This window comes from Tauraco erythrolophus, chromosome 2, assembly GCF_009769465.1.
Source record: "Tauraco erythrolophus isolate bTauEry1 chromosome 2, bTauEry1.pri, whole genome shotgun sequence".
NCBI classification, from domain to species: Eukaryota; Metazoa; Chordata; class Aves; order Musophagiformes; family Musophagidae; genus Tauraco; species Tauraco erythrolophus.
This window is the reverse complement of record NC_141466.1, coordinates 132,379,930-132,401,978: the sequence shown is the minus strand read 5'-3', so window position 1 is coordinate 132,401,978 and position 22,049 is coordinate 132,379,930. Positions and strand designations below refer to the sequence as shown.

General features: G+C 57.8%; 1 protein-coding gene across 1 annotated transcript; it reads left to right on the top strand.

Annotated features, from left to right (window-relative positions):
- Nucleotides 1–6,824: 6,824 nt before the first annotated feature.
- PAX1 (paired box 1) lies at nt 6,825–12,720 on the top strand. Its single transcript, XM_086626560.1, has 5 exons — nt 6,825–6,922; nt 7,739–8,475; nt 9,567–9,709; nt 9,974–10,193; nt 12,599–12,720. Exons 1-5 carry the CDS (start codon nt 6,825–6,827, stop codon nt 12,718–12,720), a joined length of 1,320 nt encoding a protein of 439 aa, XP_086482686.1.
- Nucleotides 12,721–22,049: the final 9,329 nt, after the last annotated feature.

Below are 22,049 nucleotides of genomic sequence, written 5' to 3'. Positions count from 1 at the left end.
ACAGTCCAGCTCCATAAAGTTTAACCTGTTGCCACCCCTGATGCCAAGCCAGACACGGAGCGAAGCGCACGAGGAAATCTCACCTGGAGGGTCCCTGGTTTTGCCACAGCTGCCAGCCAGTGGCCCGTGGGGTACATCTTCACAGCCGGTGACTTGCGAGGTAAGGGCCAGGGTTGCCCCCCAAAGCAACCCCTCGACTGGCCGCAGGCCCTCGTGCCGGGAGGAGAGTCTGGCCTCACGTGAGACTTGTTTCCAGGTTCGCAGAGTCCATCGCTGTCTGAAAGGCAGGGCGGTGGTTCCTCTGGGCGATCTGGATGGATTATTTATCTTGCCTTTCTCCCAAACCGTCGACTCGGGTCACCTTGATGTGCATCCCCCCACTTTTTTCCCCCCCATGGTCCTTCTCCGGGACTCCTGAGGAGTGAGAAGATCCCGCACAAAACTGATGGAGAACCATCTCCAAGAGCAGGGTGGATCCATGCCATAAAGCCTGGCTGACTTAAGCCTGAGTAAAGGTATCCAAACCTCATCCGGAATATTTTCCCCGAGGAGGAGATTCCCAGCTCTGCCCCTGGGGCCGCGCACACGCCGCTCGGCGCGCAGCCGCCGTGCCAAACGCAACACGCCGCCCCGGCGCTGTTTCAGCCCACGCGGGGTGTTTTTCCACCGGCGCAGCTTCACGTCTGTCTCTTTGCCAAGCGTGCGGCCTTCCCACTTCGTTATGGTCAGGAGAAAACCGTTTCAATAGGAAAACAAAGGAATGGGTTGAGCAGCCCTCCAGCCCTTCTGTTGGCCAGCGCGTGCGGCGTTTGTTTGCAAAGTCGGGCGTAAGCTAATAAGCTGATCTCGCAGAGATTTACACTCGGGCAGAGACTTCCATATGGGCTTAACGTTAAGCGGGAGCTTAATCTAAAGGAAAATATTTGGGTTTATTTTGTTTCTCTTTCAGCGCACTGTAGGACCAAAGAAATGTTCTCCAAAGTGAAGGGAGAGGCGGATGCTGACTGCAGCGGTCTTGGGGGCAGCTGGCCGGCCAGGAGATACCGACTCCATCTGAGAAGGTGCTGGTGGCCTCTCACAGCACCTACAGCTCCCACCAAGGTCACAAGGATTGTGGATTCTCAGCGCCGCGCAGCCCTGGGGCTGGATGAGCGTCGGCAGGAGAGAGATGGATGCGGAGAGCACGGGAGGGTGTTGTATGGGCAAGATGAAAAGGAAAAACCTGAAGGCAGAAGTCCAGAGGTGCCTTTTTGCAACGGGCTTGGCAAACCGAGGAAACCGGAAACCTGAGTGACGCTCTCAGCTCTGCATTCCCCCGCGAAGGCTGTGTAAGGCAAGAGGCTGGGCATCTGCCTCCTGGCCCGCAGCCAGCGTGGCTGCAGCGCGAGACCTCGTTTCCCACCCACGGAAGGAGGGCAGGAGCTGCCATCCATCCCGGGGACAAACTCGCCGCCTGCCAGCAGCTACGGCACCTGCCCAGGGCCCATGCAACGACGTTACGTGTCCGTGAGCGGCTTCCACGATGGTTTGAATCTAAGCCTTAAAAAAGCCAAAAAAAGAGATGCTCAGTTGTCAACCCAGGGATTTTTGCCCCTGATGCCACGCTGCCACAGCCAGCAGTGCCAGACGCTAGGAGAGCGGTGCCGTCCTCCGCAAAATTAGGGTTTCATACCCGCTTTTTAAAGGATGGGAGCACACTTCTGTCCTCCCTGAACTCCTCTGCTGGGAAGAGAGCCCGGAGCTGCCGGGGCAGCCCAGCCTGCTCCATCCCCAGGCAGCTGAGCTGAATTTCAACGCAGACCCCAGTGCCCAACGGAGCGGCTCCTGCGAGCCAGGCCCCCTCGCGTACGCCTGGCAGATGTCTTTCTCGCAGAATTAAGCCGCCGCCGCTGAGAGTTGTTCAATATTGTTCTCAGATCCCTTCGTGGGTTTTAAAAACTCGTATCTGGTAAGCGAAGGTGATGGCCTGTGGCCTCTGAAGGTGATGGGAGACAGGTGGGGGGAGGGCTGTAGTTAACTCCCCCCCCCCCCCCCCTCCAGCTGCCCGTGTGCTTCTCAGGGCAGGAAAAGAGATTTCAAATCCACTCGTGGTGACTTATGAGTCATCTGAAATGGTTTACAGGCAGAAAAGGAGAAGAAAACGATGATAGCATCAGTAAAAAGAAAAGCAGGATGTATCCACCACTATTGATTTAAGCAAAGGCAATGATTTTAAGTGATCTGTACTGTCCTCAGCTCCGCAATGTCTTACACAGTATTAAGGATGCAGGATCCCACTCTCATTTTCACTGTAAGAATCTGAGTAGCACTGTGATCAAAATTTAATCTTGAGGAAAAAAAATAATCCAAACCTAAAAATCCTAGGGGAGGGGTGGATTTTTTTTTTTTCCTCTCCATGTGGAATGGAGGAGCCCGCTGCCTTGCAGTGGGATATATTTTATGCAGCTGAATTGCTTTTGACAAATGAAACCAAGTTGTCGTTAATTACTCAACCTGTGGCCTTTACCAAACCAAAATATACGATTAAACAAAATGGCTCAGACAGCACATTAAGCTTTGAAGAACGATTTTATTTTTTGAGCTCTCAAAGCCTTTTCTTCAGAAAACAGAAAGCGTTTTTCGGTCCTGGCACCGGGATCGTTCGACTCTTCATTTAGCCGGTGTCAAAACGCTCAAGGAAAAAAAACTGTCAGAAGTAATTTTGTGATCCTTCTGAACCAAAAAGCACCCGCACCCAGGTAGTATTGCACTCCGCTTTGCAAGGGAGAAATATTATGGTTTGCAGCGTGGCTGTGTGAACAGGAGCTCGTTTTTGGACCCGCTGCAGCAGGATTTTCCAGTTTGGATTGATCGTGACAGAAAATAAGCTCCATGACCTTGGCTAAACTACATATCCCCCTCGGAGAGCCACAAGGCTTCTGAGTCATTAACAAATATAGAATAAAAAATGGGGAAATACGTGGAACCCCTACCTTTAACTCTACTAATGGCCAGCTGCTGCAGCAGAGCAATGCTCTCGACGTTCCTACGTGAAAATTCAAGCAGCTTTCAGAGCTCCCTGCTTCGCTGCCGATACGTGGTTTTATTCGGCAAAACTAATAACGCAAAATTGTGCCTCTGTCCCGAGAAGCTCAGCTCCTCGGCACAAAACAGTCGTTGCAAATGTAATTAAAATAAGGGGCTTTTCCTGAGCTTTTCATCACAGCAGCGGCAAGAAAAGAAAATTTTTAAAAAAGGGGGAAAAAGGGTATTTAGCTGTCTCAGAGCCGAGGGAGGTGCGGCAGGAAGGAGATTCCTGAGCGAAGCGCTCCTTTCCCGGCCCGGGGCAGAGTGTCCCTCATCCCGAGGGGACAGGCACACCGCCGCCCCCAAAAAAACAAAAACAACAAAAAAACCCCACGCTTAAGCCCCAGCCTAATATTTTCCATGCCGGACCACGAGCTCACGACGCTACATCAAAACCGGAGGCGGGAGGGAGCGCGGACAAACCGACGGGCCGAGAGAGGAGCGGGGAAAGGGGGGGGGGGGGGGGGGTGGAAGGGGAAAAAAGGAGCCGGAGCAAATTCAAACCATCTCGGAGCGAGGCCGGGGGGCAGCGTGTTCAGGGGTGCCGAGAAGCCCCCGGGCGCTGCCCCCACCTGTCCGCAGGGGGCTGAGCACCACGAAGGGCGTCTGGGGTGCGGGATTAACGGCTTTATCCCGCGGGCGGTGGGATGCGGGGGCGGCTCGGCCGCACCTGGGGCCCGCCCGCCCCGGGGGCTCATTTCCCCCCTCTCTGAGCGGCCTCGGCGAGAGGGAGCGGAGAAACACCCCCCACCCGCATCCCTACCTGCGCCAGCCCGCCGGCTGCCTGCCCCCCCCCCCCCCCCCCCCTTCCTCTTTTTCTCTTTTCCTTTTTGTTTTTTTTTTCTTTTTTATCTTTTTCTTTTTATTATTTTTTTTTTTTTCTTGTTTCCTGTTTTCTTTTTCCTTTTTTCTTTCTTTTAAAATATTTTTCTTTTCTATTTTCGTTTTTTTATTATTTTTATTTTTTCCTCTATTTATTGTTTCTTTTTTCCTTTTTATTCTTTTCTTTGTCCTTTTTCTTTTTCATTCTTTTCCCTCTTCATTTTCTACTTATTTTCCTCCTTCGTTTTCTTTTTATTCTTCTTTCCTTCTCCTTCTTCTTTACTTATTTTTTATCCTTCTTTTCGTTCTTCCTTTCCCACTCCTTTTGCCTCTTCATTTTTTTTTCTCTTTTCACTTCTTTTTTTTTTCTCCTTTTCCCACTTCGTTTTCTTCTCCTTTTCTTCTTCTTCCTTTCCTTCCCCGCCATTTCCCCGCCCGGGCGAGGACACACACCCTCCCGCCGGTACCAGGCAGCCGCGCAGCCCCGTCTAACTGACCCCTCTAACGAGGCCGAAATTCCCTTGTTCGTTCTGGCTCCAACCCTGCGGGGCCAGACACCGCCGGGGCAGCCCCCGGCCCGCTCCCCCCGGCCCAGCGGGAGCGGGGAAGAGCCACGGGGGGACGCGGCGGGAGCTGCTCGCCGTGCGCGATGCTCTCCCGCAGCAGGTGCCCGGCGGAGGGGCTGGCCGGGGGGTTGCTTCTGCTGCCGGTGGGTGTATTTCTTCCTCTAAACACCTCGGGGAAGTCCCCCCCGGGCACCCCCCATCCCCATGGGGCAGGGCTGCCAGCTGGCTGTGGTCACGGGTGTGCGTGGAGGGAGGAGAAGGAGCGCGCACAGACCGCGGGCCCACTCGTGCGCGGTAATTACCGCGGGCGCGGTGGGGAGCTCAGCGCCGGGGCCCGCACGGCCCAGGCTCGTTCCGCGGCTTTTCCCGAGCGGTTCGTGCCCAGCACCCCCTGCCCACGGCTCCCCCGGCCCCTGCCCTCCCCTCTGCCCCTCACCGCGGGCCCGGCCCGCAGCCAGCGGATTTCTCCGCGCTTCCCAACAGAGGGAGACAAAAGATTGGCTCAGCCGAGGAGGCGCGGGTGGCTCGGGAGAGCCCGGGCTGGGGGTCTCCGGCAGGCGCGGCGACCTCCGGGCTGCTGCCCCGGCAGCGCTGCCGGCCGGCCCTGCCGCGCCGTCGGGGATGCTGCTCCGCCGGGGCTCCTCCGAGCAGCAAACAGCCGCCGGGGAGGACCGGAGGGGCTTCAGGAGCAGCCCCCCGGCAGGCCTCCGCCTCACCCCGGCTGCGGGCAGCTCTCTCCCGGCCCCGGGCGGGCGGCGGCGGCGCCGGGCGAGCCCGGCTGCGGGCTGGGCACGAACCCCGGGGGAAAAGGTTCTTCCGCGGGTGGGAATGGACCCCCACGTGCCCCGAAAAAATCGTCCCGTTGGATTACCAGGGCAGGGAGAAGAACACCTGGTTTCCTCGGCCGTCTTTCGATTGCCTCCTTCCCGCAGGCTGCCGGCAGCCGCTCCCGCTCCGCTCCGCCGGGGGCCGAGGGCGGCAAACTCATCGCCACGGCGGTCGCCCGGAGCCGGCGGGGGGAAGGCAAACTCGGGGCACCCATCCTTTTGCGATTCTCAGCTGCTTTTTAATCGATCCGCTCTCTTTTTCCCGACGACCGACTTCCAGCGCCCAGGCTGCACCGTCTGCCCCGGCCCCGGCAGGGCCTCGGGGGGGAGAGGAGGGGGCGGCCGGGTGGGCACGGCGTGGGGGGCTTCTCCCCCGTGCCCGTCCCCGCACGGCTGCCGTGCCCTGGCAGGGGACGCCGTTTGCCCCTCCTGCCCGGGGCTGCCCGCGCAGCCGGCGGGGAGACCGGTCCCCGGGGCGGTGGGCACTGCCCGCCGCCGCTGCCCCCGGCACCCCCAGTTTAAAACCCGAGGAGGAGCGGGTTTTCGATGCGGCTGCAAAGACGATGCCCGCGGTTGGCTGCGAGGCGGTTTTGCCCCCTCTCCCCCGCCCCACCTTTCAGTCGTTCGCGGAGAAACACTCACGATCTTCCCATCGACCCTTCTTGGAGGGGAAAAGAAAAATCCACAAAAAAAATCGCCCAAAACTCGCCTCGTCCACGTCGGACGAGGCTGCCTGCGTGCGTTGTTGTTTGGGTAAGAAACGCGTGGATTTCGCAAACCCCGGCAGGTTGGCACGGGAAGCCGGGGGCGGGGGGGAAGGTGACCGGCCCCGGCTCGGAGCAGATCCCCGCTCCCGAGCGCGGCCCCTTGCCGCCGGGCCGCACCGGCAGCCGGTGGCTCCCTCCGAAAGCACAAGCCGCCCCCCCCTCGCCCCCCCTCCCGGAGCCCCTGGCGATGTCCCCGCCCGTGGGTCCCGGCACCGCCGCGGCCGTCGGGGCTGGAGGTGGGACAGGTGCCCGGGCTGCGCCACGGCCCGCGTGTCCGCGTCCCGCGTGGGAACAAGCGAGGGGAGGGGGCCGGGGAGGGGCTCAAGATGGGGAGGGGGGGAGTGTGGGGACCCCCATGGTTCACCCCGCTCCGCCTTCCCGCAGCCCTAGCACCAGTCGGGGGGGGGGGGGGGCCGTGAGTGTGGGGGGGGGCGTCCCGTGGAGCATCCCCGGGCTGGGAACGGCGGCGAGGCGCTGGCCCCACGGGGGCGGGCGGAGGGTGTCGTGTCCCCCCCCCCCCCGCCTCCGTTCCACCCCCCCCACCGGCGGCGGGGAGCGGCTGCCGCGGCCATTTAGGAGCGGCGCGGGAGCCAATGGGCGGCCCGCGGCGGCGCCTCCACCGTGACGGCCGGGATTGACGTGTTTCCCACGTCAAATTGATCCCGGGTAGCGGCGGGGGCTCCCCGCGAGCGGGGAACGGGCCCGGCGCCTCCAGGACACCCCCGCCGCCGGCTCCCGCCCAGCCAGCCCGCCCTCCGCCGCTCCCCGGGCCCTCTATGCCGGGCCAGCGGCGCCCGGGCCCGGGCTGCGGCGCGGCGGGCAGGCGGTGCCCCCTCCCCGGGCGGAGCGGCGCTGCCCCGGCGCCGGGCGATGGGTAAGCGCGGGCGGTCGCGGGGAGGGCTCCGGGACGGGCTCTGCGACGTCGCTTCGCGGAGGAGTAGGGGGAAGGGGGGACGCCGGGCTGGGGGGGAGAGGTGTGTGTGGGGGGGAGCCGGGACGGACCCCCGGCCCCGTCGCTGCGGCCCCGCCGAGCGGCCCGGGCTGCGGCGCGGCACTCCGGGCCGTGGTGGCGGCGGGCCGGTGTCTGGCACGACGTGCCCGGCTGGGAGGGCTCTCGGCTCCCCGCTTCCTCCCCGCTCCCTTCTCTTTCGCACTGCTCGCTTCCTTCGGTTCTTTCTCTCGCTCTCGTTGTTTCTCTCTTATTTTTTCCCTCCTTGTCTTTTTTTTTTTATCGTCTTTCTTTCTCGTTTTTACCCTTACCTTTCACCTTTTCTTTCTCTCTTTCTTTCTCTCTTTCCCCCTCTTTCGCTCCTTTTCCCCCCTCTTTCGCTCCTTTTCCCCCCTCTTTCGCTCCTTTTCCCCCCCTCTTTCGCTCCTTTTCCCCCCTCTTTCTCTCCTTTTCCCCCCTCTTTCTCTCCTTTTCCCCCCTCTTTCTCTCCTTTTCCCCCCTCTTTCTCTCCTTTTCCCCCCTCTTTCTCTCCTTTTCCCCCCTCTTTCGCTCCTTTTCCCCCCTCTTTCTCTCCTTTTCCCCCCTCTTTCTCTCCTTTTCCCCCCTCTTTCTCTCCTTTTCCCCCTCTTTCCCCTCTCTTTCTCTCTTTTCCCCGTTCTCCTCTCCTTTCATTTCTCCCCTCTTTCCCGTTCTCCTCTCCCTTCCCTCTTTCCCGTTCCCCTCTCCCTCTCCCCACGGCAGCCCCGTCTCCCTCCCACGACCGCTTGACCGGTTAGACGTGCGGCGGCCGGGCTGCCGGCGGGGCCGCCCGTCCTTCCCTCCGCCGGTAACGGCTCGGCCCGCCGCAGAGCACACCTACGGGGAGGTGAACCAACTGGGCGGCGTCTTCGTCAACGGGCGGCCGCTGCCCAACGCCATCCGGCTGCGGATCGTGGAGCTGGCCCAGCTCGGCATCCGGCCCTGCGACATCAGCCGCCAGCTCCGCGTCTCGCACGGCTGCGTCAGCAAGATCCTGGCCCGGTACAACGAGACCGGCTCCATCCTGCCCGGGGCCATCGGCGGCAGCAAGCCGCGGGTCACCACCCCCAACGTGGTCAAGCACATCCGTGACTACAAGCAGGGCGACCCCGGCATCTTCGCCTGGGAGATCCGCGACCGGCTGCTCGCCGACGGCGTCTGCGACAAGTACAACGTGCCGTCGGTCAGCTCCATCAGCAGGATCCTGCGCAACAAGATCGGCGGCCTCTCGCAGCCCGGCCCCTACGAGGGCGGCAAGCAGCCCCCCCCGCCGCCCGCCCTGCCCTACAACCACATCTACCAGTACCCCTACCCCGGCCCCGTGGCCTCGCCGGCCGCCAAGGTGGGAGCCCACCCCGCCGCCCCGGTGCCGGCGGCCCCCGTCGGGCTGCCCCGCTCCTGGCCCTCGGCGCACTCCGTCACCAACATCCTGGGCATCCGCACCTTCGTGGAGCAGACGGGTGGGTACCGCGCACCGGCCACCCCCTCCCACCGCCGGGATCGCCCCTTCCCCTCCTGGAGGGCAGTTTCTTTCGCCCGGGTTTCGTTTCGGTGTTTTGTTTTCGTTTTTGGAAGAGGGGTGTTTTTTGGATCGCCTAACCCCGCGCCGGCAGGCCGGAGCGGCGGGGCCAGATGCGGCGAGGCTCAGACATCTTGAACTTTTTATGGAAAAATATGGAAAATATTTTCGCAGGGATGATAGATTGCCGACCGCAAATTCGGAGCCCTGAATTTGTCTTTGCGAATGAAAAAAAAATATATATATATATGTAAGGGGCTTAAAAAGGGGGAGGGGGGGGGAACATCCAGGAGAGAGGAAAAAGGGGAAAAATAAAAAGAAAGGTAGGCAAACCAGTTGGGAACGTGGGCACGGCGCTCTCTGGGGTCCCCCGGAGAAGTCGCCCCGGTTTTCTTCAGAACGAAGCCGAGGCGGAGGAACCGAGGAGGGCTCCGGGCATCCCGGGAGGCGAGGGGAGCGCCCAGTCCCGCGCCCCGGCCCGGCTGCCCCGCCGGTTCCCGGGGGGACACATGGCGAGAGGCGGGGTGCGAGTCCTTTTATCCTTCCAAAAGCCCGAGTAAATCAACCGCATGCGTTTCCCTCCGTGCAATCATTTATCTTTAAAATTCCGATGTCACTTTTATAAATCTCCGTCGTCAGAAGAGAAATTGGGGCCTCTTAAATTATCGGGAGCGTGGAAGTGACGGAGGGGCGCGGGGAGCCGGGCAGAGGGGGTTTGGAGGGGAGCGAGCAGCCTCTCCGCCCGGGGAGGGGGGGTGTCAAACCGGAGTACACCTAATTTCGTCCGTCGGGAGCGAGCCTGCCCCGGCGGAGCGGGCTGTATTCCCGGGATGCTGGCGGAGAGAGGGAGGCGAGGCGGATCTGTGCGCCACCCCCACCCCATTGGGTTTATGCCAACAGGCACTTGCAAACTCGGGCTTTCCCCCCGTTTCACGCCAATCCCTGCTCCGGGGGACAAAACCTGCTGGGGTCGGGTCCGGGGGTGGGGGGCGAGGGGTGACGCTAACGGAGCCGCCGCGCTCTCCTCCCCAGGGGCTCTGGCTGGCACAGAGGGGTCTGCCTACCCCCCCAAAATGGAAGACTGGCCCAGCGTGAACAGGACGGCCTTCCCCCCAGCGCAGGCAGTCAACGGCATCGACAAGGCTGCCATGGAAGGAGACATCAAATACCCGCAGGTAACTGATGGGAAGAGAGGACAAGGGGGAAGCAGGAGGGGAGAAGAGGGGGGCAGGAGGGGACAAGGCGGGGGAGGGCGATGTTCCTTTGCTCCCATTCCCCGTCCGCCCGGGCTCGGCATCCCACCCCCTCGAGGGCGCAGCCTCGACACCCAGAGCCGGGCGGGTCGTTCTCAGCCCCCGCCGTCGTTCGGCGGTGCCCCCTCCCCAGCCCAGCCGAGCTTCTCCCTCGTACCCTACGTGTCTCTTTGTGCCTGTCCCCAGCCCGCCCCGGGGCTCTCCTCGGTGGGCGGCTTCCTCCCGGCCTGCGCCTACCCCCCCTCCAACCAGCACGGCGTCTACGGCGGCCCGGCCGGCGGCTACATCCCCCCGGGCCACCCCTGGCAGCCGCAGGGTAGCCCCTTGGCCCACCACGGGCCCGGCGTGGCGGTGACCGGAGGCGACCTGGCCGCGGCGATGGCGTTCAAGCAGCCCGGGAGGGAAGGTGAGCCTGGGGGGGGGCGGCGGGGGCACCCCCGGAGAGGGGCGGGGGGGCGGCTCGGCAAGCGGGAGAGGAACGAGGCGGGGAGGTGAGGGCCTCGGTGCGGGTCTCCCCACCTTCAGGCAGAGGTTACCTCGCTGAATATTTTAGATATTATCAATATTCCCCCCCCCCCCGCACCGTCAGGGGGGCTGCGGCTGCGGTCCCCGGGGTTTGCCCTGCCGCTGCCCGCACCTCGGGCAAACCCGGTCCGCTCTGTCCCCCCCTCCCCGCTCCCACCGGGGGCTCTGAGCCCTCTCGGTGCCCCCCGCCGCAGTATTCGGTGGGTCTCGATCCAAAACCCCCCACCCCAGCGCCTTCCCGCCCGGCCTCAGCCGGCACGATGGGATTATGAACTGAAAATAATTTTTTCTTCGACGTTTGGGCTGGCAGCGCCCAGGGAAGTGGGAAGATTTGGGGAGAACCCTGCGTTTTCATTCCCCCCTCCCTCGGCAGAGGTGGTTTTCTCGGCGGAATTTGCGGGGGGCGGCGGGGTAGGGCGAGGGGCTTTTCCCCGGCTCCTCCGAATAATTAACAACCCCCGCAGAAAGGCACAGGTCTCCCCCAGCCGCTATCAGCATCGGAACACCCCGCCGTGGGGTGGGGGGGGACACACAGCCAAATTCTCGATGAGAATCACATGGGGTTCACGTGCTGGAGGCCGTTAATTGGGACGTTTCTTTCACCTCCTGCTAATTATCGCGGCCCGTTGCTGGAAGCGCTGTTTCCTCGGTAGCCGGTTTCGTTTTAAAAATCCCAACTCGTCTGTGCTGCGGATAAAATCCCCATCGATGTCTTTCTCCTTTTTCGTGGTATTAGATTTTCTATTTCTTTTTTCACGTTTGCAATTAATTTCCCACTTATTAGTGCGTTTCTGTTGTTGTTGTTGTTGTTTGGTGGGTTTTGTTATTGTTTTTTTTTTTTTTTTTTAATACGAAATTTTACCGTTTCTATCTAACTACTGCAACCTGCTGCGAGTTCTAACATCAGCCGTCCCGGGAATGAGTTACTGGGAGTATCAGTGGGTGAAAATAGATAATCGTAAACCAATTCTTTGGGAAAAAAAAAAAAAATAGACGGCCAGAAAGGGAGGGTGAAGAAGGAAAGGAAAAGAAAAAAGGAAAGAGGGAAAGAAAAAAGGGGAAAAAAGAAGGAAAGAAAACGAGCGAAGGAGTAAAGATGACCTCCGCGTATTTAGTATATTTTTCGAGGTATTTTTCCTGCGTTTTAAGTGATTTGGAGCCTGGGTTTTCTGACTTGCCGGTCTTCAAGCTGTCCCTGCCGAAAGGCCCACAGACTTTCTTTAAACATTTGTGGGTTTTTGGTTTTGCGGTTTTTCGTTGTGTTTTTTAGGTTGTGTTTTTTTTTTTTTTTTTCCGTCTTTTTTTTTTCTCGTCTTTAAAACTTTTTTTTTTTTTCTTTTTAATTTCATTCGGATCGGTTTTCTGGTTCCGCTACTTATCTGGGACAAACCAAATATCGGATTATCCGGCAAAAAGCACCCCCCGGCCCGAGCAGCGGGGCTGGAGGGGGAAGGGCTGTCACCCGCCGGATTTGGGGGGGGTAGGGGGCGGCGGGGCGGCCGTCCGGGCTCGCCGCTTCCCGGCCCCCGGTACCGGCATCGCGCGGGGAGGGGGAGAGAGGGGCAGCGGCAGGGGAAAGGGACAGAGAGCGAAGGAAACAAAGAAATTAGGAAAGAGAGAGAAAAGAAAGGCAAACTCAGCCGGGAAGTTTCGCCCTCCATTTCAGACCTTTTTCCGATTTCGCAGCCGCTATTTCCCCGGGAAAAATCTCCCTGCTCGTCCCAGTGCCCGCAGCAGCCCCGGGACGTTCCGCACCCCCTCCCCGCGCCGACGGCCCGTGCGTGGACGGTGCAGGGGTGGGGGGATACGCGGGGCCTGGGGTGCGAGGGGCTGGGAGAAGCTCCACGGGGGTGTAACTGCAGCGGGCACGGAGAGCAGATCCTTCCCCCTTCCCGGCGCCCGTGGCACAGTCCCCCCCCCAACCCGGGGGCACCCCAAGAAGGTGCGTGGGACGTGTTCTCTGCGTGGCTGGGATGGGTCTGGGTCACCTCCCCGGGCAGATCCCGATCCCCAGCACCCGCCAGGACCACGGTCCCTATCGCTCGGGGGATGCGTCATCTCCTTTTCCTCTCCGTTTCCCCCGGACAGGTCCGACACAGGGAGCCTGGCAGCCCCTCTCTGAGGGGGTGGCTTTCCGGGGGGCAGGCAGAGGGGCAGAGATGCTCCTGGGGGGCCGTCGGAAGAGGGTCTGTGTGTGTGCAGCAATGTGTCGAGTCCGTCAATCCGCTGCATTGGCGTTTTTTTTTCATTCTTTTTTCTTTTTTTTCCCCTCTACCCTTCTTGCAGTTGCGGACAGAAAACCCGCCAGCCCCGTGGGGAAACCTCCAGACCCCCTAAACCCCATCCATGGACTCTCTATCCCGGCCTCTTCTTCCGAGAGCCTCGGAGCAGCAGTCAAGAGACAGTGACTCTTGGAAAAAGCACCTGCAAACTGTAACTGTTCCCGAAGTGCCACCAAACTGTTCCCCAAGTGCCACCGCTTCCGGCAGGTGCCTGCAGGGACCAGGAGACAGCCCGGGTGGAGAGAGGGGACATCGTCCCATGGCAAATCCCGGCGCAGGGGAGCGCGGTCAGGACATTCACTCATGCTGCCCACAGGGACGCGTAAACCTCCACCGGATCGGAAAAGGGGTGACGGAAGAGACTCAGTCTTCCTTCTTTCTTTTATCCTTTTTCTTTTTTCCCTTCTCCTCGCTTTCAGTTTTTCTTTCTCCTTCCCACGTCCCCGAAGACCGTTGGATGCAGGGCAGCGAATGCCTCCGTCCCCAGCCGTTGCTCGGAGTGTTCCCAGCCCCATCCCAGCCCAAGGGAACACGTTCCCTCCAGGGAGCAGATTCTGGCTTCTGGAGCCCTCCCTGTCCGAGCCTTCCCGTGCCTGTGCCCTGGAGCGGGGATGGACAAATGCACCACGACGTTTTACGATATATTTTTATAATAACAAACCTTAATAAAAAGTGACTGCCGTGGGCACACGCTGCTGACCTCCCTCCCTCGGGGTCTGGCCGTGCACCACTGCTTCTCCCGGTGTTCCCCAGCCTCAGACAGTGTCTGCAGACCCCTGGGGTCTCGGGGGCACTTGGCTGGCAGGAATTGCTCTGTGCTGGCTCTGGATTTGTGCACCCCCCAATTCGGGGGCTCAGTGTTGCTGTAAGCGTATTGTGGCCCTGCTCCCTGTTTCTAATTGCACGTGTGGATTTGGGGCTTTCCTGCCTGGGGGGGCTGTGGGCCCACTGGGTGATCCCTGATGCTATGGGGCTACGGGCCAGCGCTGGATGCAAGCAGGGAGGTGGGTAGTTGCCCCCCAGTCCTGGACCGGCTTCCACTCATCTCACCTGGCCATGGGCATGCGGGGGGCCAGTGGCAGGGCTGCCCCTGGTAGCCCACCCACCAGGGATTGTTATCCCCCTACTGTTCGGCTGGCTGGGGTGCGTTTGAGACGGGCTCCGCTGGGCTTTCGCATTCCCTGGCTCCACCAGCCGCTGCCATTGGCTTCGGTCCCTTCATTGTCTGGAGCAGGGGAAGGTCCTACAGCAGGGCAGGGAGGAAATATCCTGGCAGGAGAATACACGCCTGGCTTTCTGCAGAGAGTGTGGCTTTGTGGGAGGGAGGGAGGGAAGGAGAAGGATGCCAGATTTGACATCCCACCCCAGGAAATTATTTTTGCCTTCAGCCTCGGGGTGGCAAAATTTGGTTTTGCCTCTGCTGTTGCAAAGCCTCCAGCTAGAGCTGGTCCCTGCAACCGACTACAAAGCATGGGAGGGAAAGGAGGGAATTTTAAGTAGGCAAGAGGACTGTCCCAGGGCGAGGTCTGCTGCCAGGCAGTCACTGACTCCGCTTTAAAGGATGCGAGGATGGAGGAGTCACCTGAACCAGATGACTAACAGCTCTGGCTAGCCCCATGCTGGGTTTGACCGTTCCAAAGCAGCTTTGGAAAAGATGACTGACACACCAGCCTTAGAGCTGGAACAGAGCACGCGCGGCGTTTCTGCCCGCCCTGATGCCAAAACAGCTGGGAAAATGCATCCCAGACCAGGGGTGAGGGGGATGTGGGGACAGCCCAAGCCCTGTCTCCCTCCGGACTCTGCTGAGCCCTTTGCATCCCCACTGCTGAAGCCTGAAGAACCTGGTCTGTCCTCCGTATGGGGCTGCCAAAAGCCCTTCTGCCAGGGAGCTGCGGGAAGCCGGGCACCACACTGAGCTCCCGTGCTGCGGAGGGATCTGGGTAAGTGGGAATGCCCACCAGCGCGGTGGCAGCCTATGGTAAAAAGACTGAAACATCCCCAAAACGCCATGCTGCATCCCGTAGGTGGCTGTTCTGCTCTTCCAGGTGCATCCAGCCCTGCAGCGCCTTCTGGTTCCCAAAGCTGGGGCCCTTGGGGTGCTTCAGGGCGTGATGGACCCAAATGCCCCCATCTCCCAGTGCCCCATGCTCACACGCTGTGTGGGGACCCAGCTGTGAGTCCTCAGCTCTCCCATCCCATGTGGGGTAGGGTGGTGCTCCCGCACCCCACAGAGACGGGACGGGGCTCTGGCAGAGGTCCGGGGTGAGCGAGACATGAATCGGGCAGAGCCAGGGCACAGAGTCCGGCCCTTTGGACGAGTGTCCTGCTGGGATGATGTGGGAGTGTCCGGGTTATTCCCTTCTGAGATTGTCGTAAACCTGCCCCAATCCTGAACAACCACTTGATGCTCGGCACCTGCTGTGGCCCCACGGCAAAGACATCCCTTTGCAGGCACTTGCCCGGCGCAGGCAGCCGGAGGAGCGATGCATGAGGGCGAGGAGTGGTGTCCCGAGCCCCGGACCCAGCACCCGGGCTGCGGTGGCAGGACTGAGACCGTTTGTGCTCTGGTCGTGCAGTGATGGGATGTACCGTGTGACGGGGTGCACCATGGGATGGGATGCACTGTGGGATGAGCTGTATTATGTGATGGGATGTACCATGTGATGGGATGCACCTTGGGATGGGGTGTACCGTGCGATGGGGTGGATTGTGTGATGGGATGCACCATGTGATGAAATGTACCATGTCATGGGATGCACTGTGATGGGACAGATCATGTGATGGGATGTACCGTGTGAGGTGATGCACCGTGTGATGGGATGGGATGTGCTGTGTGATGTGCGATGGGATGCACTGTGTGATGGGATGCACCATGTGATGGGATGTATCATGGGATGGAATGAACTGTGTGTTGGGATGCACTGTGGGATAGGACGCACTGTGTGATGGGATGTACCGTGTGATGGGATGTACCGTGTGATGGGATGCACTGTGATGGGATGCACTGCGTGATGGGATGCACCATGGATATATCATGTGCCTGGTCCTCCAGAGGCTTCTGAAGAAGCTCATGCCAGCAGTGCTGGCTGGAGCATCCCGGGGAGCTGCCCAGGCAGAGGTGAGCAGCGCAGGGGCTGGGAGCCCCTTCACCCGCTCAGACAGGGCCACACAGCCCCACACGCCCGGTCAGCCAACTGGGAGCCCACTCCACGGTCTGGAGGGCCCCTTGCCGCTGGCCATGCCGGCACACCTCGGGCAGCAGTGGCCACCAGAGGGGGACCCCATTGTTCTGCAGACACGGAGCAGCAGCTGCTGCTTTCCCAGCCGGACACGGGGAGCGTGTTGCCAGCCGCAGCGGAAACCTGCCCTTCCGCAGGTGCTCAGGGCTGAGGTGCCCCGGAGAGGTGCCGTGCCCATCCGTGGGATGCTGCTCGAGGGCGGGCGGGCACAGGGAGCAGAGGGAAGCGTGCCAGGTAACAGCGGAGCGGCTTTGGTGCAGTCAGGCTACTGGTTTCTGCTCTTTTCTGGGCTGTTTGGCTGTTGGTAGCCTTGATTAAAAATAGAATTTTAACAACATTTTAACAAGTGTTGGGTGATAGAACAAGAGGAAATGGGTATAAGCTTAGTCAGGGGAGATTCAGGTTGGATGTTAGGAAGTATTTCTTCTCTGAAAGGGTTGTCAGCCACTGGAATAGGCTGCCCAGGGAGGTGGTTGAATCCCCATCCCTGGATGTGTTTAAGAATAGGGTGGATGATCTACTTGGGGATATGGTTTAATGGGGATTAGGGATGGTTGGACTCGATGATCTCTAAGGTCTTTTCCAACCTAGAAATCTATGAATCTATGAAACTATGATTAGGGAAGGGATTTTCTCGTTAAAAACCCCACCTTTTTGGGGGGGATTGCTGAAAGCTCCCCAGGTCTGTAGCTAAGACAGAATTTTCTCGCCTCCTGCAAGGACTAAGACCTGCCGCAGCTGAGGATGGCTCGTTGCCTCCCATGCTCCATAAAAGCCAAAGGGAAGAAGACGGCATTTTTGCAGGGAAAAGGAGGGCTGCGGCTGCTCGTCTGCGGTGGCTCTGCCCGGATTTGGGCTGGAAACTGGCCGCTGGGTGTGTGCAGGTGGGTTCTGCAGCCACAGAGCGATGTCCACGTGCCTTTGGCTCCTTGTTAAGGGCCAAGAACTGATGTGCTCAGAGAGCCGGCTGCTTCCCGGCTCCGGCTGCGACCGCGGCGGCGGGGGATGCTTAGGGAAGCGTGTAAGGAGGATTTATGCACATCTATACACACATATACTCATAGATATGCTTATATACATACGCACATGGATACATATACATGCATACATGTGTACACGTACACTTAGAATGGTTAGGGCTGGAAGGGACCTTCAAAGGCCATCTAGTCCAACCCCCCTGCAAGGAACAGGGATATCTCCAACTAGATCAGGTTGCTCAGGGCCTCGTCCAACCTGGCCTTGAACATCTCCAGGGATGGAGCATCCACCACCTCTCTGGGCAACCTGCTACTTATGCACATATATACATATATATACACATATACGTACCTACACAGGTGTGTGTATACACACACACACACACACACACACACAGATCCACTCCCTGCCTACACCAGCTTGTGACAATCCCTGCGTCTGACTCCACGCACTTCGAGTCTTCCTACTGCACCAACAGGAAAATACAGACCGTTTTGGAAAATAACCAAGGAGAAACTTTAGACTGATGAGGTGTATTTGCTAGAATTGTTGTTTTCTAGACTGTAACCTTTTCTCCCCGGGGGAGGTTTTGCTAGGCACATTCCAGGGTTTTTGAACGGCGGTTGGTTGCTCGCCCTGGAGGTCTGTGGACACCTGGTTGAGCAGAGTTGTTGGGCATCACGCTGGCAAGAGCTGCTTTTGAAAAGGCAGGATTGGGTAGCAGGACTAGGCTTTGACCTGCATACCCAGCTCTGCCCTTCCCTGCGGGATAGCTCCGGGGCAGCAATCCCGGGAGCCCCGCAGCCTCACCACCACCGCTGTTGGGAGCGACATCTGCACCAGATGTCTCACCCCACGGGTCCCGACGGTGACCGCGATAATCCCCGCAGTTGTAACTCTGCTCGTGTCAGCCCCTGCTGACATCGGCACCTCATACAGCCGCAATATTTATGTCGCTTGCTTGGTAACCAAGACGTCCGCTCCGACGGCGAGAGGCTGGATGGAGAACAGGCTTGTGTTTCCTGGAGGTGCTGAGAGACATTGAGAATCTGAAGCTTTGGAGGGAAAGCGACTACCAGCATCAAGAGTCGGGCTGTGGTGTGTGGGGGTCAGCAATCATCGGGGCTTGACCCGAGCGTGGCTGCAAACCCACCACGTGCCACAGCCTCCGTCTGATGGGATCCGAAATCTTTTTGCGGCTTCTCTTTCCGTTGCTGCAGGTTCTCTGGGACCACGTGCGCGTGCGAGCTCCGTCTGCTCCGGACAACTAGAGAAAACCCCGTTTCCTCCCTGGATTCCAGGGTAAAGAGGTGAATTGCTCTTTTCTCCGTGATTCCCCCAACACAGAAGGCTCAGACCTTGCTGTGGCAGTGAAGTGCCCCCAGAGGTGACCCGGGCGCTCAATAAGAAGGTGTTTTTCCAGAAAATTGTTAGTTGGCCAGTTTGTGTTTCATTCTACCTTTTTGGGCCTCCTCCCCAAATCGACGGATGCAGGAGAAGAACTTGAGGGCACAGTAGTGTTAGAGCTTTGATGAAGGCTGTCCTCAATAATTTGCAGAAAGCTGGTGATGATAAATTGAAGGAAAATATTTCCTGAACCCTAAGTGTAGTGTTGCTCGGCCACCAAGGAGCACTGTGGTTCCCGGTCTCCTCTCAGAAGCATCGCGTGTCGATGGATTTTGGAGCGAGTTGGGGAAGGAAGATCAACGCAAAGATGGTGAGTCTTCTGTTTCTGGACTTGATACTACAGATATGAATGTAATTTTTCCCTTGGGAAACACATAACCCTTCCCTCCTGCCCCCCCCATCCTGCAGTATAAGTATGAAAGTACTTTTTATCTCGGAGTTATATTAACCTGGCAAAGACGACAAAAGCTTTCACCGAAGCTCTCCCCGAGATAGCACTGTTTTGGCATCAGGTTCTCAGAAAGTGATGTCATGCTGAATTTATATGCCAGAGTTTTCCCTTTCTTCTTCAGATTTGTGGCAACGTCAAAGTTCTTCTCTAGAGCAGATCTGTTTTTAATATTTCATATTTACGTTTTTCATTTTGGGTCTGGCTGAAACGTCTTTCGGTTTCAACCTTGCAGATGCTTATGCACATGTAAAGCCCTAAACTCTCGAAGAGTTTCTTGAAGAACTGAGGGATTAGTAGAGATTACTTCTAAACCTACACAGGCCTAAGGTTTTTTTTTTTTTAAACATTGAGACTGCAGAAATCCGTGTAGCTCCACCGAGTCAACGAGAATGCATCTCTTCTCATGAGCACAAGATAGCGTTTAAATTTTATTACAAAGAATGTTTCTGACAAAGGTCTAACAGATTGGTCGGTAAAAGCCAGATCTTGGGAAAACAGCAAGAAACTGTTAACTTATCATGTAAAATTTCGTATAGTCTTGAGAGGGAGATAAACACAAGGCTCCACGGTTGCCGTAAGCTACAAGGCAGGTTGGCGCTGGACACAGGGACGGCTTCGGTGGGTCAGAAAGCAGCTCCACCTGGGCAGTGGCCATACATCTGACTGCTAAGAAAGAGCTGAGCCCTTCCCTGCCCACTCTCCCCCCGTAGAGCCATGGCAGGGCTACGTGGCTGCATGCTCTTGCCAAGCGCAGCACTCGGCCACCCAGCCCTGCCTGCCCTTGTCCACGGGGATGGGCACTTGGGTCCGTCCCAGCTGGTTTTCATGAGAAGTGTGAAAAAGGAGACCTCCCCGCAACGGCTCGCTCAGGCAAACGGGGCTGTGACGGGCAGAAGGTGTTTGCAGGAGGCAGGGGAGGGATTGATGAATGGGATTGGTTTGGTGGCCCTTGGGAAGTGGCCTTAAAATAGTCCCTGCTTATTTCTTAGGAGCTGTAATTGCTGCCGCTCCGACCCAGCGCCATTTCTATGCCCCTCCCTGCTGGGAAGACCTCTTTTTGCCAAAAAGGAGGTCTGGCCAGCTGAGCCCAGCCGCGGTGGCCTTGGCCGGACCTGCCAAACCTCATCCACTTACATAAAGCCCCAGGGCTGCTCCTGAGATGTGCAGCAGCCGAGGGCCGTCCATGGCTCCATGGCCAAGTGGGACTGTAGGGCCATGCGCAGGCTCTGTGTCCTGGGGGGTGATCCCACTTGACCCCCCGAAGAAGACAGGAGACAGAAGTAGCGGGGCTGACAATAACCAACGAGGACAAAACAGGGTGGGATCCACGCAACTTTGGACAACGTCTTGGTGGTCATCGTGTTGTGCCGTGAACCCTCATCCCTTTTCTGCAGAAGCACTCCAAAGACAGCAGGGTATTTGTCCTTTTTTTCTTCTTTGGGATGCCAAAGAGTCATATTTTAAAGTTGGAAATACTTGTCAGCATCCGAGCACGGCCCCCAGAGCCGATGACGCACATATGACATGAAGCGAGGTCAGGTTACAAATGAGGCCACTTCAAAACCTCTCCCGGAAAGCCGGAGGTTTGAAGAAAGAGATGAAATGTGCTGAGAGAAAAAAACCCAAAACACCCAACAAACTGCTGCATAATCTGCTTGAAAGTGAGAATAAAGTGCCCTCTGCCAGGAACTCGATCTCCGCCTGCTTTTGGCAGCAGAGCGGCACGTATCCTGCCTCCGTGTGTCCTCACGCATCCCTCTCGCTTCCTGTCTTGGCTGATGGAGTCAACCAGGGATCTCCAAAGCCACAGAGCACGACCCACGTCTCTCAAAGCCACCCTCTGCTCCCGGAGCCTACGACAAAGAGCCCTGTGGCTGCCTGGGCTCGCCGAGGCACTTGGAGTTCAGCAACAGGAACACAAGGCTTCCCAACCCGGGTCCTGGGTGGGTCCTATGGGATGGCCTAGAGATCACCAGCAGCCACCCACGTGTCCATGTAAGGATGGTCTTACCAGGGGTTTGTTGAATTTCAGCTGATGTTTTACTGCTGGGTCCTTCTGCGGCGCATTGCACGGGCGTTTGTTTTTGCACCACCGACAACTTCTCCACCTCATTAGCATCTCCTTCTCCGCTGCAAAGAAGAAACCAGACACCTTTGCTGGCCAAAGCTGGACTACTTGGCTCTGTTGAGGGCTACCCACGGCTGCTAGCCAAGCAGGAGGTTACCTGCAGGATGAATGCAGTAGATGGATGGGCACGCGAGTGTGCATGGACATCTCCAGCTGCTGGAGATGGGCAGCGGCACAGCAGCCTCGCACAACACTGGGTAACTCCGTGCAGACGGTGCTTTGCCCGCTTGGGCCGTGCCATCAGGCCTGTTGGGGACAGAAGAAGACAGGGAAAAGTAAATATGGCATCATGGAGGGCAAAACGCTCTTCCAAACCCTCATCTGAAAACCACGCTCGTGAGGATGACTGCCTGGGAAAAAGCCTCGCATCACGAAGCCGTTAGTCACTGCGTGCTTGATGACCTTTGGTTCCAGCTGCTGAAGCTCCTCAGAGGGGACATGTGGGTGGTTCACCTGATGGCTTCACCCAGAGGCTTGAATAACCACGAGTCGTGTTTTCGCTGTGAAAGCATGTGTAGGTGCTGTAATCGATATAGGACCAGCCCGCCGGTTGCGTGGTGTGCCTCCATCCCTGGAGAGACCCACCGGTGCCAGTGAAGTAGCCCACTCAACCTTCCCTTCTCCGCAGCAATAACAACAAAAAAAAAAGGTCCCAAAGCCAAAATCATCACATTTCATCTGACTCCGAGATGGAATTTCATCTCATCTCCGAAGCAATAACAAAACATCGACTTTATGAAAAGTTGTCAAGAATCTAATTGTTTTGCAAACACTGCCGATACCTCTTCCATTTTGAGGAACAAGTGGGGTTGCTTTTGGTTTTGGAAGAACTGAGTAAGCACGAAGATTTCCAAGCTCGCTCAGATATAAAACACTATTGTTATATCGTACAGTGAAACAGCTGTGGTTTATAAGTACCATTAATGTGAAACTTTAAAAAAAAAATCAACCCCGACCCTAAAAGAAGTTAAAGGAACAGAAAACTTTTCATCCATACTAATGTGAGGTTTTAAACATATAGGCTTTTAAGTGAATTGACCATAACCACAACAATATTTTGGGTCTGACCAGAGCATATATTGTATGCAGATGTTAATTTGGCATTTGCATGCATACGCCAAGAAAAAAAAAGCATTTTCTACGTGTTTTTTTTTCTTGAGTGCATTGGGATCTGGAGTCACTTTAGCTTTACAAACTGATTATAAACACTAATTACCCAAAAACATGCTGTTTGGCTTAATATGTGGCCGGT